Genomic DNA, 17,239 nt, shown 5'->3' on the forward strand with positions numbered 1-17,239 from the left:
CTCTTGTCACAGTTGTTGGGCTGTCAAGAGACCCTGTCCTGCTGTTGCCTCCCTTCACAGGCTTGCCCCTTGGCTGTTCTAACTGCTATGTGCTGGAAAACTAGATAACAAAGCAGATCAAATTGGAGTGAGTTAAGCACCCACAAAATGAATGCATTAGGAGTGGAGACCTGACCATCCCCTTGGGGCTGTTGAACATCTATTTCTGGTGCCCACAGCTTTTCTGGATACAGAAGGGTTGAGATCCCTGGGAAAAGGAGTAATCACTATTTTCGTACCGTGTGAAACCTAGATGAGCCTTTTGGAAATTCATGCTCTACTAGTTTGCTTTCCAAAACTGAATATGAACCCACATTGGTTTGGACATCAATATAACTTTTGAAATCCTCTAACAGTCTTTATCTTAGAAGCAGTAAGTGTACTGTACTTGCACAAGACTGGCCATATATTAATAACTGTTGAAGGTGTGTTCGTTGTGTTATGTTGTTATATGATGGACCATGGTGAAACATTATGCTATTCCTTCTACGTTGTATGTGTTTGAAAGTTTCCTAATAAAGTATTTGTAAAAACACACTGTACATATACTTGATTGATCTTCAGACAAACCCCAAAGAATGGAGTTACTCAGGGAAACATAACCGTGTCTCAGATGTTACTAGTAACATCTGGTGATGTGAGCCAAGGACCTCATCTATTCATTTATCTATTTAATAGATATTTATTCATTTATTTTATGCCTGACAGTGTTTTAGGCACTGGGAACACAATAGGGAACAAGGTAGAAAAGGCTCCTATTTCCATGGCTCTTATAACTATTAGATCCAGCAGAGAAAATCTGTAAATAAGTAGGTAAATAAATAAATGAAATGGTTTAAAATGATGAAAAGTGCTGTGAGGAAAACAGAGCAGAGTAATATGAGATAGAGTGAGTAGGCACAGGTGGTTCAAGCAGCCCAGTAACACTAGTAACAGGGAGCGCTGAGGAGTGGGAGTCTTAGGGAGAGCATTCCAGGCAGGGGGAGCTTTTTGCACAGACACCATGGGATAGGAATGCTTTCTTCTCTGAGTGATGCTGTCACTCAGAAAGCAGCCCCAGGGTACATGTAGTCCAGCCAGTTCACCTGACTCACATATCTACTGAGGCCCAGAACTGAGAATTACCTTCCCTAATCAATACCTGATAAATTAAGAGCTATTGAGTAATCCAATAAACAAGCCAGTAAACACATCCTTGCAAATTAGTGGTTAACCAAAATGAAACAAAACACTTTTCTGTAGTAGTAAAATAAATGTACCTAGGTATTTATATTACAAATAGGCTCCCCTTCAAGTATGATTGTCATAAATGGCCTTGCAGGACATATAATATTCTTTTGGTATGTAGTTCTGAGATTACTTTCTGTGCATATGTGTGTTTCTTCAGTAAACATTTATTCTCTCCTGCATATCAAGCTCTATGCAAACCAGCAGGAAAGAACTAGGATGAGTGTGACTCAGCCTCAGCCTGGGGGACACTCAGAGTGGGGAAAAGGGGGGTGTCTGTGATCAGGACAGATGCTTATACGTGCCAGGCACGGGATAGATGGTAGTGAGCAAAGCAGACCTGGCATAGCCCTGGTGTAACTTACCTTAAAGTGAACATGATAGACAATAAGGCACAATGCTGATGTAGCGTGATAGGTGCCATGAGGAAAACTGATAGTAAATAACAGGGGAGTTCGGATGAAGAGGTCAGGGAAGGCTTCTCCGGGGATGTGGCCTTTATGGAAAGTGTGAGAAAGAACTTGTGTTGGGAGGACATTCTTGGCAGAGAGCAACATGTGTGATGGCTCTGAGGCTGAAAAAAGTTTTACGAATTCACAGTGAGTAGGGAGGAAATAGAATGTGAAAAGGCAAGCAGAGGCCATATCTAGGAGGCAGTGCCTCATTACGAGATTTGGCATTTATTCCAAGTGCAGTAGGGAGTCCTTGCAGGATGTTAAACCAGGAAAATGATAGGAAATTTATTTTCAAAAGATCATTCTGGTTGCAAAGTTAGATATGGGGTTAAAACAATATATGGAAAAGATCCTGAATTAGGTCTTAATACTAGCTTTGCCATGTACTTAATCTTGTGGGCAGTTTACTCATCTGAGAAATGGGGCTAATACTTCTACCTCATGTTACGGTGACGAGTGAATAAGATAAGGTGTCAAGAGCCATGTGTTATGGACAGAATATGCTCAATAACATTGGTTCCCTCCTTCCCATTTGGTAGAATATATGAATAAAGTATTCTGGAGTCCATCTCCTGTGGCCTCAGAGAAAGTATCACCAAGCCCTGTAGCAGCTCCATGAGGAGATGGGTACAGTATCCAGCTGAGGGACATTTTGTTTTTCTATTTGTGGTTGACCTGGCCCATTCCAATATTGGATTAGTAATGGTGGCTTTATTAATAACTTGTTCCAATTGAGATTATGAGTTTAGCCTGTTGAACAGATTTTTCCTTTTTTCTTGATGCCTTTTGAAGGAGAGAACTAAATTTGCTAAGGCAGGGCTATGGTTGCTCTTTTATTGATAGTTGTCATGATGGAGTTGTGTCCTAGTAAACACATCGTAAGTTGAAAAATCGGAAGTTGAAATACATTTAGTATACCTAACTTTACCAAGTACTATGGGTTAGCCTAGCCTGCCTTAAACATGCTCAGAACATCTATATTATATACAGTTGGGTAGTTATCTTGAGTGTCATCGCCTTTCTCCTCTCACCAGAAGCAGGAGACACAAATGAGCATGTTATAGACGTGATGGGATGAAAAACACAAAACACAGTATCTGAAAAAACACTGGCAACACAGTACACTATAAAGTACCCGTTATTTACTCTCAGGATCACATGGCTGACTAAATGCTGCTGCCCAGAATCATGAAAGAGAGTATTTTACCATATATCACTAGCCTGGGAAAAGATCATAATTCAAAATTCAAAGTATGGTTTCTACTGAATGTGTATCACTTTCACACCATTATAAAGTCAAACAAACAAACAAACAACATCCCATAAGCTGAACCATTGTAAATTGGGAACTACTTATCAGAAGGAGAATCTGCTAACTTTAATGCCCCTTCTTCATACCTTGGACATTTCTTCACCTGTCAGTTTACTTGGACTTTCTTGTTGTTTTGAATCTCTAAATACCTTCCACAAATAATGAGTTTCCTATACAATTTTGTGGAGAACACGTAATTCTCAAGAATTCCATCATAGTGATGTTCATTGGGTCCATTTTATGAGTTTGTCTAGTGGGGAAAAGATTTGTTTGTTCATTCTCTTAACACTATAAATAGTACATGCAAAGAAAATGCTATTAAGTGGTATGGAGGTAATAAAAATGATCTGGTTGTAACAGCTGTCCTCAAAGAGTTTGTAGCATGAATGCAGTCTTATCTTAGTGATCACGAACCTTTGTGAACCTTCATGAACCTTCAGGTACCTTCAAGTCTCAGACTTGCCAGTAGTCAGTTCTGCTCTGGGATGGTGACAGACAATGTAGGGAAGTTACATGTGTGGTATGGTTAGATATGTTTTTTTGTTTGATTTTTTTTGTTTTTGCTTAGGTAAAAAAAATCAATCAATCAATCAAAACTTTTTAACCAGCCATTTTAGGTTCATAGCAAAATTGAGAGGAAAGTAGAGATTACCATATATATTCCTTGCCTCTACACATGCGTGGTTTTTGCCGTTATCAAGATCCTGAACTAGAGTAGTACTTTTGTTTCAGTTGATGAGCATATAGTGAATCATCATCATCACCCGAAGTCCATAGTTTACATTAGGTAGGATTTACTCTTGCTGTTGTACGTTCTGTGGATTTGGACAAATATATATATGTACATGGTATATGTATATGTATATATATAATGACATGTATCTATCATTATATCATACAGTGTATTTTCTCTGCCCTAAAAATTCTCTGTGCTCAGTCTGTTTGACACCCTCGACCCCGTCCAGCAGCTGTTGGCAACTACCAATGTTTTTATTTTCTCCATAGTTTTGCCTTTTCTAGGATCTCATATAATTGGAATTATACAGTATGTAGCCTTTTCACTGTGAGTTCTTTCATTTAGTAAGTATGCATTGACGTTTCCTTCATGTCTTTTTATGGCTTGATAGCTCTTTTTTTTTTTTTTTCCAGTGCTACAGTTAGATATAATTTAAAATCAACCCATGGATACTGCCAATGTCTTTAGATATATCTGGGCTCTGGAATCAAACTGTTCCTGGTTTGCTGTCCACGTTGCAGGTTTTTCATCTCATGCTTCCTAATATAGGGGATAACATAGCCATGAATGGTCACCATTGGTGTGGCTCTTGTCACAAACACATTATTGGCAGGGTCTCATATGTAGCTCCCATATTTATTGGGGATGAGGATGAGAAATTCCATCCTGCCTAGTTAGTGTGCCTCCTAAAATATCTTTCACATCAGAAATGGAATTGATTGGAATTGTAATGTTCCTGCCTTTGTGATTTAATTCAGTGTGACTTTGAAGGTCAGTGGTTCTGCACAAATATCTTACAGCATATGTGAGCTGCTGAGTCAGGGGTATCTTGGTCCCACAGCTCTCAAGATGGAGGGTCTAGTAGGCTCTCAAAGTCCTTGAGCATCTGGCATCAGCAACAGCACCTGTTTCTATGGCAAATGGAAAGGAGATTATAAGTAAAATAAATGGCTGAAAGTGGGAATATTTTGAATCACCCGTGTTACCTTGATACCTTTAAATGCTTTACATATATTAATTCATTTAACTATTACAACAACTCTGTTTTGCTGATGAGGAAATACAGGTACCGAGAGCTTAAATACCACATCTAAGTTCATGTCACTAGAAAGTGATAGAGGCAAGAATGGGACCCTGGCAGTCTGGCTTCTGCTTCCTGCTTCTAACCACCATGCTGGACTGGCTATCATAAATGGCCTTTGTCTGTCTCTCCTAGATGATTCAGCTAATACCCCTTGATTCGTGAAGCTGTTGCCTGTCGCATCGTGTTTGCTTCTACTCCCTAATATAGGAAATTTAAATGTTTTTGTGATCATAAGCATGCCGTCATAAGTATATGCTATCAAGGTACAAACTCTAACATAAATGAAAAGCTAATCTTGGAAATAAGAATAAAACTAGATAAATGTATGGTTCTTCCAAACCGCATATTAATTGGGGTCAAGTGTAGCAGGAGCAGATAGACTAAGAATTAGCTCGAGAGTGGCATCACAAAGGTTCTTAATTCTTGATTTAAAATCAAGAATTGGTGCTTTGTGCTGCATTTTTTAAAAGCCTCACTGCATGATACTTTTAAAGACACAGCATGAAAATTGCACAAGAGCCCTGCTTTCTGTGCTCAGTTTTGTTTTGATTAACCTAGTGTGAGATCTTGCCAGGCTCACCAGACTGGGAATTGCAGCCATGGTGATTAAGAGCAGGAACTTCATGAAGAGGCTTGGAGAATCCTCCACAGAGACGACACTTCCCCGAGGGCTTCCCAGGGCCTGTGGCCCACAACTGTAGTTGGCTGTTTCGCTGGCTAGTCTGAAGGAACAATTCATGTGTTACTTTCCTTGACAATATTAGGGAAAGGAAGCAGGAAAGTTGTTATTGATGGATAGTGATTACATAAAATAATGTCATATAACTTGTAAAAATTTATTCTCTTTGTGTACCCATTTTAATTTTGGAAATATGCATAGGCCATAGGAACATTATTATGTTGGTCTAATAGTTACTGTAGATTATACTCTTGTATTCATCTCAAGTTTTGGATTTTATTGTAATTTTTTTTTAATTAACCAGTTGATTTTTATTAACCAGGTGGAAATGAAAATTTCTTTTGAAACTTCTGCTTGATCTTCTGGGCAGTAATATTAAAACTTTCAGAAGGACCATTTCTTTTTCTTTTTAAATTCCAATCTATCAGAGAAAGATACTGTTAAACTTTGGGGGAGGACAGCATGGTGGCATTTTATCTCTAAAGGAAAGTGAGAGCAGCCAGTGCTGGAGAGACTCATCTACTCCAGAACCAGAAACCGTTTATGGACTCCCACTAATCCTCAGACTACACTGTGAGGAGCATGGAGCTAGGCAATATTCCAGATTTTGTCCAGGTGGTAACCACCAGAAAGGGGAAAAACTCTGTGTTTCTCTACTTTCAGTACTTCTGGCCATCAAATGTGCAGGGATTTTTTGCACACAGACCAGTTCTCCAGTTCTTTGCAGTACTACAATTCAGTTCCATTCTGACACTGTCTACCTGGAATTAGCATTGGATCTCACAGGTTAAGGGCTCAGTCCCACAGGGTTCCCTGCCACCCCCACTTCAGATGCCAGTGACAAGTTCCAGGTTCTTACCCCGGCTTCTGACCAATGGAAGATTAACAGGGCAGCCTCCTGGGGTTTGGTAATTTGCTACCATACCTCACAGAACTCAGGAAAACAGTTTACTTAGTATATTATTAATTTATTATAAAAACATGCAACTCAGGAACAGCCAGGTGGAAGAGATGCATAAAGCAGGGCATAGGAAAGGGGCTCAGAATTTCTGTGTTCTATCTGGACGCTTAACCCTCCCAGCACCTCCATGTGTTCAGCAACCCAGAAGCTCTTTGGACCTATTAGGATTTTTACGAAAGTTTCATTATGTAGGCTTGGTTGATTAAATCATTAACCATTGGTGATTGGTCCAACCTCCAGCTCCTCTCTCCTCCTCCAAGGTTGGAGTATCAGATTTTTGGGCTCAACCTGAATGACATTCAGTTTTTTTTATTAAAAAAAAATATTTTTAGCCAACAAAATATTAGAAGCATATTTACAGTTGCTAGTGTCATAATAGAGATGAACCTGATATTAGGAGAGGTTGATAATTCACAGATTGGTTGATTAGGTCCTTTAACAAGCGTTCATTGACTATGAGCCATTCGATATACAGCACGAGTGCTGCAGTCAGTTCCACATAGAAAGGTCACCACTTCATGGGTTCCTGCTTAGTGGAGATGGTATGACTCATTATTAAACTCACTAAACTTGAGTCTGGCTAGGTGGCACACAGATCGTACACAACTGTACAGAAAGAAAATGATGATTAAAACATTGAAATTTTGCATTACATTTACAAACTCTTGCAACTCGGACATTTTGGGATCATCAGAACTTTAAAATCAAATTAATTTATAAAACTTTATTTAATTAGGAAACTTCTAGTGGGAATTCTAAGACTTTGCTCTTTATTTAAGAAGTTTATTGAGTCTGTTGTAAAGCCGATACAGAAAATGTTTTGGACAGAGACTAACAGAATGGCTTCTTCTTCCTCTTCTTCTTCTTTTTTTTTAATCACCTTGTCTCACTGTTCATTCCAGTGGACTTCAGTAGTGAAACTGTCAAACTATTAATGTCCATCTCGGCCTGTTGGGCATGCATATCTTACATTGGTAATGTGATTTTGCTCTTCGGTACTCAGTTGAAAATTCAAGGTATCACTTTGGGAAAAGGAACACAATAGCTGTTGGCTCTCTTGGGTTCTGTTTCTGATGGTGACTCTGACCTTTTATCGCGGACATTTCAAATCCTTAAACAGTGCTTCTAGGTTCTTCAGCTAGTAATACAGTGCATAACCACTACTTAATTCATAGACTGAGAAAATAAATGACAAAAATTTAAATATTAGGCCATTTTTGAATAAAAACTATCTTTAAAATTTAGATCTTTTTCTCTGGCCACTTTGTCAGCTGTCACAGGAATTTTATCATACCCATATAGCACTGTGGGACCAGATGTCAAGTATGATCAGCCTGATGAAGTATGCCTGAAGTGTTTGCAGTTGTGCACCTGCTCTTGGCTCTTTGCTAAAAAAATTACTATTGTAATTTATAAAAGGTGTCCAACTATGCATGTTTATCTACTTATTTCCAATTTTTTTTCTTTTCTTTCCTTTTCTTTATTATACCTGTTTTCTTAAAAACCATTTTTTTCTTTAAGGGAAGGACCCATGTCTGAAATACTCTCATAGTCAGAAATCACGGTGCCACTGACAACATAGTAAGTGTTTTTTTCCCCTCAAGATTTTATTATTATACATCCCTTTAAGGTACATCGCCAAGGTAAATAGAATGGCACCTTTCAGGGCCTGTGGTCTTCTCTCAGGCCCGAGCTAGCAACCCTGCTGCTGACACATGGTCCTTCCTGCCCCTGACCCTCCCAGGCATTCTTATCTTCCCAGCAAAGGACATTAAGGCATGAACATTACATATTCACTTTTATGCTGGAATATTTTTTTTCTCTAAAACTGATGTCTGAACATTGAAAACATTTTGAGCATCTTTAACTTTTTTTAAAGAGTATAATGACATACATATAATGGATACCATATATCCACTAGTGTGCTCCCACAATTATCTACATCTGTTGTCATTGTTTGAATAGCATATTTTAAACACCATGTTTCCCTCCAATTCTTAATGAAAATAAGTTTTCTGGATTGCCCCCAAAAATGTGCTCTCATTCATTAGCTCCAATTAACTTTTCCTAGATGGAATTTAGTTGAGCTGTGTTGACATTCTGCATGTATTATCCAGGAGAGCCATTTGTTGTAATGACAACAATAGCATCTGACATTTATTAAGCAATAATTATGTGCTAATGGTGTGTAGTGTTACCCTTGCCACTGCATGTAATTCTTCAACTGTCCTAAAAGCATACTTTTCTATCCCCTTTTTTGTAGACAGAGAAACTGAAGCTCAGCGGGGTTAAACGTGCCCAAGGTCAGCATAGCTCGATGGCAGAACTAGAGTTGTTTCATTCCAAATCCTGAACTTTTAAACCACTATCCAGTACTACTTATTGTAGAAATTCTAGCCAGATTTACTTATGTCAGAATATATACCCCAAAAATCAAACCACAGTTTTTCCACAACTGTAAAATTAGTTCAGTTTTTCTTTTGAGTTTTATTGAAAATGAGAGCGAGTAAAGGAAAAGTAAAATTTTAAAAGAACCATTTTTTTAAGGAATTTGGGGATTATTAGCATTTTTAAAAATTATAAATGCATTTGCAATTAAAAATTTAAACTCAACAACCTATTAAACATTAAAATATTCGAAGCCATTTTCAAGGTCTGTGATGGAAGTACAGCATGGAAGTCATTCACACAGTGCAATTGTTCCATCCTTGCAGGTGCAGTGGGGAGGCTGGGTGGGCTTTCCTAAGTCAGCAAGTCTTACAGACCACATTCTACCTTCAAATCGTCTTTCTGTTCTCTCCTTTCTGTCCTACTTTTCTCTTGCCTTTGCCATAGTGCCAACTTTCATACCATGAGGGCTGTGGTGGGTATCAAGTAGAGGATCATCAGGACATCTCTCACTGATGTGTGGCCTCAGCACACCCTCCTAATTATTCTCATTGTCAAGCCATCCATGGCAAGTGCTTCTGGAAAATGTCAAAGTCAGTGTGGTACTCGGTGCTATCTGCACTTTTGTTGCTGTCTTTCCTGTACTGTCCAACTTTGTCTCAGGTGTTGCCTGCCTAAGATTTGCTCCTCACACATCTTCATGCACATTTTTATGGCTTTACTCATAGCCCTTTCTGTTGGTGATCACTTCCTTCTTCCCCCACTTGATCCAGTCATTGAGCATCCACATTGATTGTTGTCCAGTATTCTAACCTAGGCTCAAAGAGCTTTTACTAAATTCTTGTAGACTGAAGAGAGGCAACATGCTGTAGCTGTTAAGAGTGGGGGATGCTACCTACAGCCAGAGACTGCCCAGATTTGAATCATCATGCTGCTGCCAATTAACTATGTGACTTCAAGCAAGTCATGCAGTCTCTGTACCTTGTATCTCAGTATTTTCATCTGAAAAATGATAATAAATGGAACCTTATAGAGTTATCAAATATATGAGATGTATAAAGGCAGGTAGAACTAACAACATACCTGGAACATAGTTAGAACTCCTTAAGTGTTAATTATTAATTAAAGTAATGATCATCTATTCCATGTCACAGACAGCCATACTGCTGTGACCAACTTAGAATTACTGCCTTGAAACATTCTGCCTCTGAAATACTATCTCACTCGTTGACTGTAATCAGAATCTTTGCTCTTTAACTTTATCCAGACCATGAGTCTCTTACCTTGCTGTTCATTTCCAGTCTGTCGTCTTCCTCCTGACTTTACGTACTTCTCTTCCCAGGCCATGCTTTATCAGGTCTTCCTACTGATTATAGTAGCCCCTTGCCAGCCACAGAGACTGTGTTCTTGAAAAGTACCACAGTTAGCAAAATCCATAGGTGGCAAGATCACAGTCTTATAGAAAATAGAGGGTTAGGAGAAAAACAAGTTTAAAATGATATTGAGCATATATCTTAAACCTAGTAGATTCTGGAACACATACTCTACCAAAGCAAGCCAGATATATTGATGTTAAAAGTCTGCTCTTATTGGTAACACTTCCCTTGAATGAACTGATTCTTCACGTGGTCAGAAAATTTTGCTATATTTCCTATAAGCATTACGACCTACTGACTCTCTTTTTAAAGTTTTTAAACCAGCCTTTTTCAAGGAATTTAAATGATTGGTATTTACATTCTCGTGATAGGTTTTAAAGGCTCTTCAGAATGGATATATAATGTTCTAAATATGTGGATGTGTTAACTTATTGGTAAACAAGTATATAAACTCATCTTCAAACTACAGTTAATAAGTGCTGGGTGAAAATGGACTTTTATACCCACCTATCTAACATAACCCCACGCCTATATTATCCTGTGTCCCATTATCTGTTTCTATGAATTTGGCTATAGAACAGTCCTAATGCTCTTTGGTCCTAAATGGGCTGTCTACACTGATGCTTATGGCATAGACAAGTCCCTCTCCTGGGATGCCGTTTCTTTGCCTTTTCAGCTTGGTGACTCTATTCAGCCTTCTAGATTCTGCTTAGGGGTTTTCTCCTCTGAGAGACTTACCCTCTTTCCTGATCTCGCCCTCTTTTGGGGCCATAGCTGCTCATATCACATTGTATTGTAATATGTGTGTACAAAGTCAGTTTATTGTTATCTGAAAGGCAGCATGTCTAATTTATATTTGTAACTCAACAAAGTAGTACACAGTGGCTGTTAAACATTTGATGGAATATAGCACTTTGTTTCTATCTGTGCTATGACACTTACCAACATCCACTTAATATTCATGCACCTGTTTCTCTCTAGAGTGTTAAGCTTCTCGAGGTCAGAAATCATGCCTCATTCCTCTAAATATTTCTCAAAGCATCTGTAATGTTTGGTGTGTAAAACAGTATCCAACAAGTACTTGTTTGTTAACGGAGTTCTTGGACAATTTAGGTGACCCCCGTCGTTTAATTCTTTAAGGGGAAGTGATCATCAGGGGTGTCATAAAGATCATGTCCTTAGAATAATCTTCAGATACAGGTTGTGGCAATTTCCAATAATCAGTCAATAAAATAGTTAATGCATGGAAGGGGAATTTGTGTTTCAGAAGAAGACAGATCATTCATGTCGCTTAAAGCATCATCTGGTGTTAGGGCTTGTGCCCATCACAGTCTTTGACCATCTAGATTCTTAGTAGGCTGTAAATAGTGGACAAAAGACTCCAGTGTAAGATGTGGGGAAAGAGCTCCAGCTATATTGGGTTGTTGTAGTATGTGGTTTATTCTGCTTTATTTCACTCTTTTGTTAAACTTTCCAGGTCTGTACTACTTACTAAATTAAGTATCCGACTCCTCATTTCAAGACCTGGCCCAATATAGGTTCAGTTCATCTTTACAGTATTATTTCCTAGTGCTTTTATACCTCTCTCTCTCTCTCTCTCTCTCTCTCTCTCTCTCTCTCTCTCTCTCTCTCTCTCTCTCTCTCTCTCTCTCTCTCTCTCTCTCTCCCCTCTCTCCCTCTCTCCCCCCCCTCCCCCTCTCCCCCCTCCCCCTCTCCCCCCTCTCCCTCCCTCCCTCTCCCCTTCTCCCTCTCCTCACCCCCCCTCCCCCGCTCAAATCTCATGAAACTGAACCTGTGTTTCTGAACTTAATTGCTCTCAGAAGCTTTTGAGGGGTTGACCATTGTTAGCATCCCATTGAACTCTGTGTGTAATGCTGGTCTAGAGAAATAATTACTTTTGAATAACATCAGAAATAGTCTACAATTTATAACAATCCCTGAAGGCTTCACCGCTATTAAATGCGATCAGTTTTGGCCCAAAATTATGAGATTGTGGGATTGTGGTGATCAAAGGAAATCCTTACATCTGGATTATGTTTAATTCACTAATGTAAACTGTTACTTCTCAGTTCTTGTAGTGTTTTTAGTCCCACATAAGTGGGATTGGTCATGAAATCCCATAGATCCCAGCGATCATGAAATTAGCATGTGCCATGACCTCTGCTTTTGAGGGCTTTAAATTTTAAGGATACCTAAGAGTTGGATACTGTACCAACAATTAGTGAAGGCCATAGGACTTTATATGTGCCAGTAAGTGCTAAGCTGTTTTGTTGACCATAGGAGTACTGCAGTATCAGAGAGCTGAAGGCCAAGGAGGTCTCAACAGTTCATGAGGAATTAAACCTTGAGTTGGGTCTTAGTAGAAAAATTTAATCAGGCAGAGCAGGGAGACAAAAGTGGGATAAAAACATGGCAATTACATGAATTGGTGGTGAGTACACATGGTGGGGTGACTTGAAGTGTTCCATTGACTTCCTTGTCCTGGGAGAACAGGGAAGTAGCTTTGGAATTTTGGAAAATAGAGCTACTATCAGTGTAGAACGGTACCTCCTATTTTTCCCCCCAAATTCTGGGACCTAGAAACATTACCTTACTGGCTTCTAAAATGTCAAATTGTGTTCAGTTTATTTCTTTGCAATACACAAACACACACACACACACACACACAACTCTGAGATTCATGTTATTAAAAACAGGACATTTTTGAGGATGAATGAGAGGGTGGAGAGTGGTCAGGAGTATACAAGCCTTAAGCCAAGTGTCAGTGGAATGCTCTGTTTTCTAGTGAGTCAGCAGTCAAGCCTATATCTGTGGGTCAGTTTGGTCTGCGTGAAGTAATATTCTTTGTAGTTCACTGGAGTTTGCTTAGGCAGGGATAGTACTACTTTCTATAATCAAGCCATACAGATATCTCAGCAGTTGGCTAGACTTGACTGAGAGTTAGAACTCTTCGTTGATAAAACTTTATTGATGTAATTGACAAAAGGCCATAATTAAAAGTATACATTTAATATCATGTTTCTGATTGACATTTTTATTTTTCATCCCTTTTCATATGTGTGAATACTTTTATCTTTATATTGTAATATCACATTAGTTTTTTTTTCAAGGGAGAGTATCAGTATGACTCATATTGGAAAAATTTTTCTTCACAGCTACCAATGAACCGTAGCTTTTGGGGACTGGGACAGTAAACTGTGGCCCTAAATTAGGATGACCTAGTTGCTTATTACTTGATTCACACCTCAAGAAAGGTTTAGCCATTAATAAAATACTGTTGTGATATCCTAAATGACCTTCTTTGCCTTCTGTAGGAAGGATCCTTGTTCTAAAATAAATGATAAGTAAATCTGATTAGTAGCAGATAAAGTTAGTGGCTTCCCTTTTGCCCCTGCTGCCCAATGTCCATTTAATCTCAACAGTCTTTAGTCAGAAACACAAAAGATGGTAGCAGAATTATATTTGCTTTCTCATATTATGTGCTATCTTTCAAAGTGAAAAGGATATACTTTTCAAGTATTGAATGCTGAAATAGGATAGGTTTTCTAAGAGAATAAAGAAAACTATTGGAATATTAATAAAGAACTATAATATTGAAGAGAACTATAACATCTAAGGAGGTAAATGTACTACTGGCTACAAACCACTTGTTTTTGATGTTGATGATAATAATTGTCCAGTTGAGGCATAAAGGAAACACATGAGATCCTTGGTATTCCTGGTAGCATGTTCTGCCCCCATTAGGTTACTTGGTTCATCGTAGACTAAATGTGAAATGAGATGTATATTGTATTAACTTGGCCTATGCTATTTCATATGATTGGCTTAGTGTAAATCCAAGTGACTTTTCTTTCCTTTTTTAAATAAAGCAGTAAATTTAAATGGCTTTTTTAAAATAAAGGAGCAAAGTAAGAGAAGGTTTAGTCAAATATTGTTCTACCTTCTCAGAACAGATGCCTTCCAGATCAGTGTTCCCCTTGAGGAAAATATTTTGGCAAAAACTTAAAGCTTTATGCACAGAACAGAGATCTATGGCTTTCTTAGAATTAAAAATACTCATGCATTTTTTTTTTATTATAACAGCTATAAATATTTATCTTGTTCTAAAGAGTAGACACACAGAATGTTGAGACTTGTTTGGAAGCAGCCAGAGATACTAGTTTCTCTAGATAGAGTTTCTCTGTAGATCCTGTAGACCAAAAAAAAAAAAAAAAAAAAAATCAAAATCACATTCCTGTTTTGTCTAACTGTTGAGATAATGACATAAGGCTTCATTTGCTTTCAGCTAATTCATAGAATTTCAAGATTATGAATTTGCATTTTCATCATGAGAGAAATGTTATGATTTTCTTTACCTAGATTTAAAAGTTTAGAGTTATCTACTTGACTATGGAATCCATGGGCAGTCTTTCTGTACCACTGAGCCCTGGGTTTTATTTGGGGCCCTCAGAGCTCTGTTGGACTCAGTGGTGGAGAAAAAGCACCATGCTGCTTGTGCTTGTACCTTTTGATTTTCATGCCCTCTGCCCTGGAAAATCCATTTTCTTAATCTCATGGTTCTTTTCTCTTTGAAGAAGGGTTAAAGTCACAGGGAAAACTCCCCCATATCTATTTAACAATAATTTTATAGTTTATGAATTGATGATATTGGAGGTTCGTTAAGAATAACTACATTAGGAAGGCCAAGAACTGTCATAGGATCACACACCGTAAAAATCATATTTTAGCACCTTAATTTTGTACAAGAAAACATTTACAAAGCAAGTCATCCTGATAGTTTGTTACTTTCAAAACTATTTCCTTTTCAGAATTTTCTCCAGATATAATTTTAGTCATTTTTCAGATATTAACATACAAAAATGAATGTGTGGTTGATGATGGGGGAAAGATGTAACTTGCTTTTAAATTTCTATTCAGGGTTGAAATATGTGAAAATTGTCATCTAGAACCATGATTTTTTTAAAAAGGGAAAAAATTTCATATATATTATAGTATTTATCAAAGGAAATATATATTTAATACATATTTATTTGCATAATAAATCTACATATTTGAATAACAATTTAAGAAAAATTTAAGTATACAGATAGATTTAAAAGTAATTGACCACAATATGATTATAGCAGTTCTTTATGCTCTTCTGTTGGAAATTTTTAGAATTATTAAAAATATCTCTAAATGACTGGGTCTATTCTGTTAAACCAGGAAAGAAATTCATTGTATCTATACTATATTTTTGAGTAAATATAAGAGTTTATCACTTAAAGCAGTAAAGTGAATTTGGCTTCTGATCTTTGTGAAGTAGAATATCTTTCAGGTCACTGTTATTGTGATGCTGAGTTTCTCTTATGTTTTTTTCTTTCATTGTTTCCTTCTGATGTGCTGTGTTGACAACCCTCTCTACTTCTGCTGCTGAAACTTTATGTTTCCATCATTAAGGAAACCTCCCAAGGTAAGCACCAATATGAAATTTGACATGCAAACTGGCTAAGTGTGTGAAAATACAAGATTTGTTCATCACAGTAACACAAGTGGAATACTTTTGTCCTTGAGAAGAAATATGGGCATACTAGTGTAAAACCTGACCTGCGGACAATTAATGTTGATAATGATATTAAACTAGAATGCTCCTCTACATTTAGAAAGCACCTTCATAAATTTCATTCTTGGTATTAATGCTTTGGTCCTGTTGTGTTACTGTTTCTATTTTATTGATTATGAAAGGCTCAGAGAAATGAAATAGCATGTCCTAATTCACAGATTGAGTGGGTTGAGGAGCTAGGACTGTATGATGTCAACACCTAGAAAATGGAAGGACAAAAGTGGTAATATAGAATGATAGTGTGGTAACTGTGATTATAAACTGGACCAACTATCTTTTCTTTGTCCTCCTAAGAATAGTTGATACCATCAGAAAAATTCTCCAAACTTTTACATAGTATTCCAATCATCCACCAACTCTGGGTGCTCCACTAAGGTTTCTAGCTACTCACAAAGTCCACTAATTGGAGTTACTCCCCTTGCTCTGGCCAACCTTCGATGGCTGTTTGCTAGTGAAAAGCCCAAAAATTCGATAGTAGGTGGGGAAAAAGAATATGGGAAGCAGGGGATCTAAATGTCCAACTCCTGAATAAGTAAAGACTGATTTTGTTACCAGTGGCTATTTTATTAGGTATCAAAGGGACACTTTGTGCTTAAAGGAAGGAGAAATTCAACCAGCATTGGACCAATCATGCTAGTTATAACTTTGGTTTCTGAGATGCAATCAGGACAGGGTACATAAAACATTGTGTGGTCAGAATCTAAGACATGTTGGGTGAGGGTAAGGAATCCAGAATAGATTAGGTTTACTCATCCCTGAGTTTATAAGAAAATATTTAACTTAGCTTTTGGAGTATGGAAACTCATTAAAATGCTAAGTGTAATCCTTTATATTTATTGAAGGCAATATAGGAATTGTCCTTAGCACTAAGAGTGACAACTCCAGCAGGGAAGGCACACATCAGATAAGTAATATGAGATATTTTAAGGGAGAAAAAATATATGCTTTTATAAAAGTATAAGCACTGGCATCCTGAGGTTTTCTCTGAGCAATTACTGATGTGGATATGGTCCCTAAAATTTGCAACCAAACAAGTGTCTCTGCTGCTCAGAAAGGTGTGAGTAAGTAGTTCTTCCTTCTCTTGCTGGTTCCTAGAAATTTCTGAACACACTGTCAGCCTTTTGATATATTTAATTTTTTCCTCACAGAAAAAGGCAATGAAATCCTAAGCAGTTCCATATGTGACTACTTAGTGATGGAAAAACACTGAAATGAAAAAGAGGCACAAAAACACATTAAAAAACCACAAACTGCTTTATATCCAGAAATGTTCTAGTTATTTTCTGTACGGTATATATAGCTTAGTGGTTTCACTAGATATCCTCTTGATAATTCCTAAGAAGTGTCATGAAAATTCCAAAATAAAATGAATATAAAATC

General features: G+C 37.6%; 1 protein-coding gene across 1 annotated transcript in view; it reads left to right on the plus strand.

Annotated features, from left to right (window-relative positions):
- KIF13A (kinesin family member 13A) overlaps positions 1–17,239 on the plus strand; it is a 173,462-nt gene that overhangs the window by 58,415 nt on the left and 97,808 nt on the right. The window contains 1 exon segment of the mRNA XM_016155861.2: positions 15,697–15,709. Within this exon segment, the coding sequence (XP_016011347.2) occupies positions 15,697–15,709 (13 nt within the window).

The sequence above is a fragment of the Rousettus aegyptiacus genome, unplaced genomic scaffold (genome assembly GCF_014176215.1).
Source record: "Rousettus aegyptiacus isolate mRouAeg1 unplaced genomic scaffold, mRouAeg1.p scaffold_m13_p_1, whole genome shotgun sequence".
NCBI lineage: Eukaryota > Metazoa > Chordata > Mammalia > Chiroptera > Pteropodidae > Rousettus > Rousettus aegyptiacus.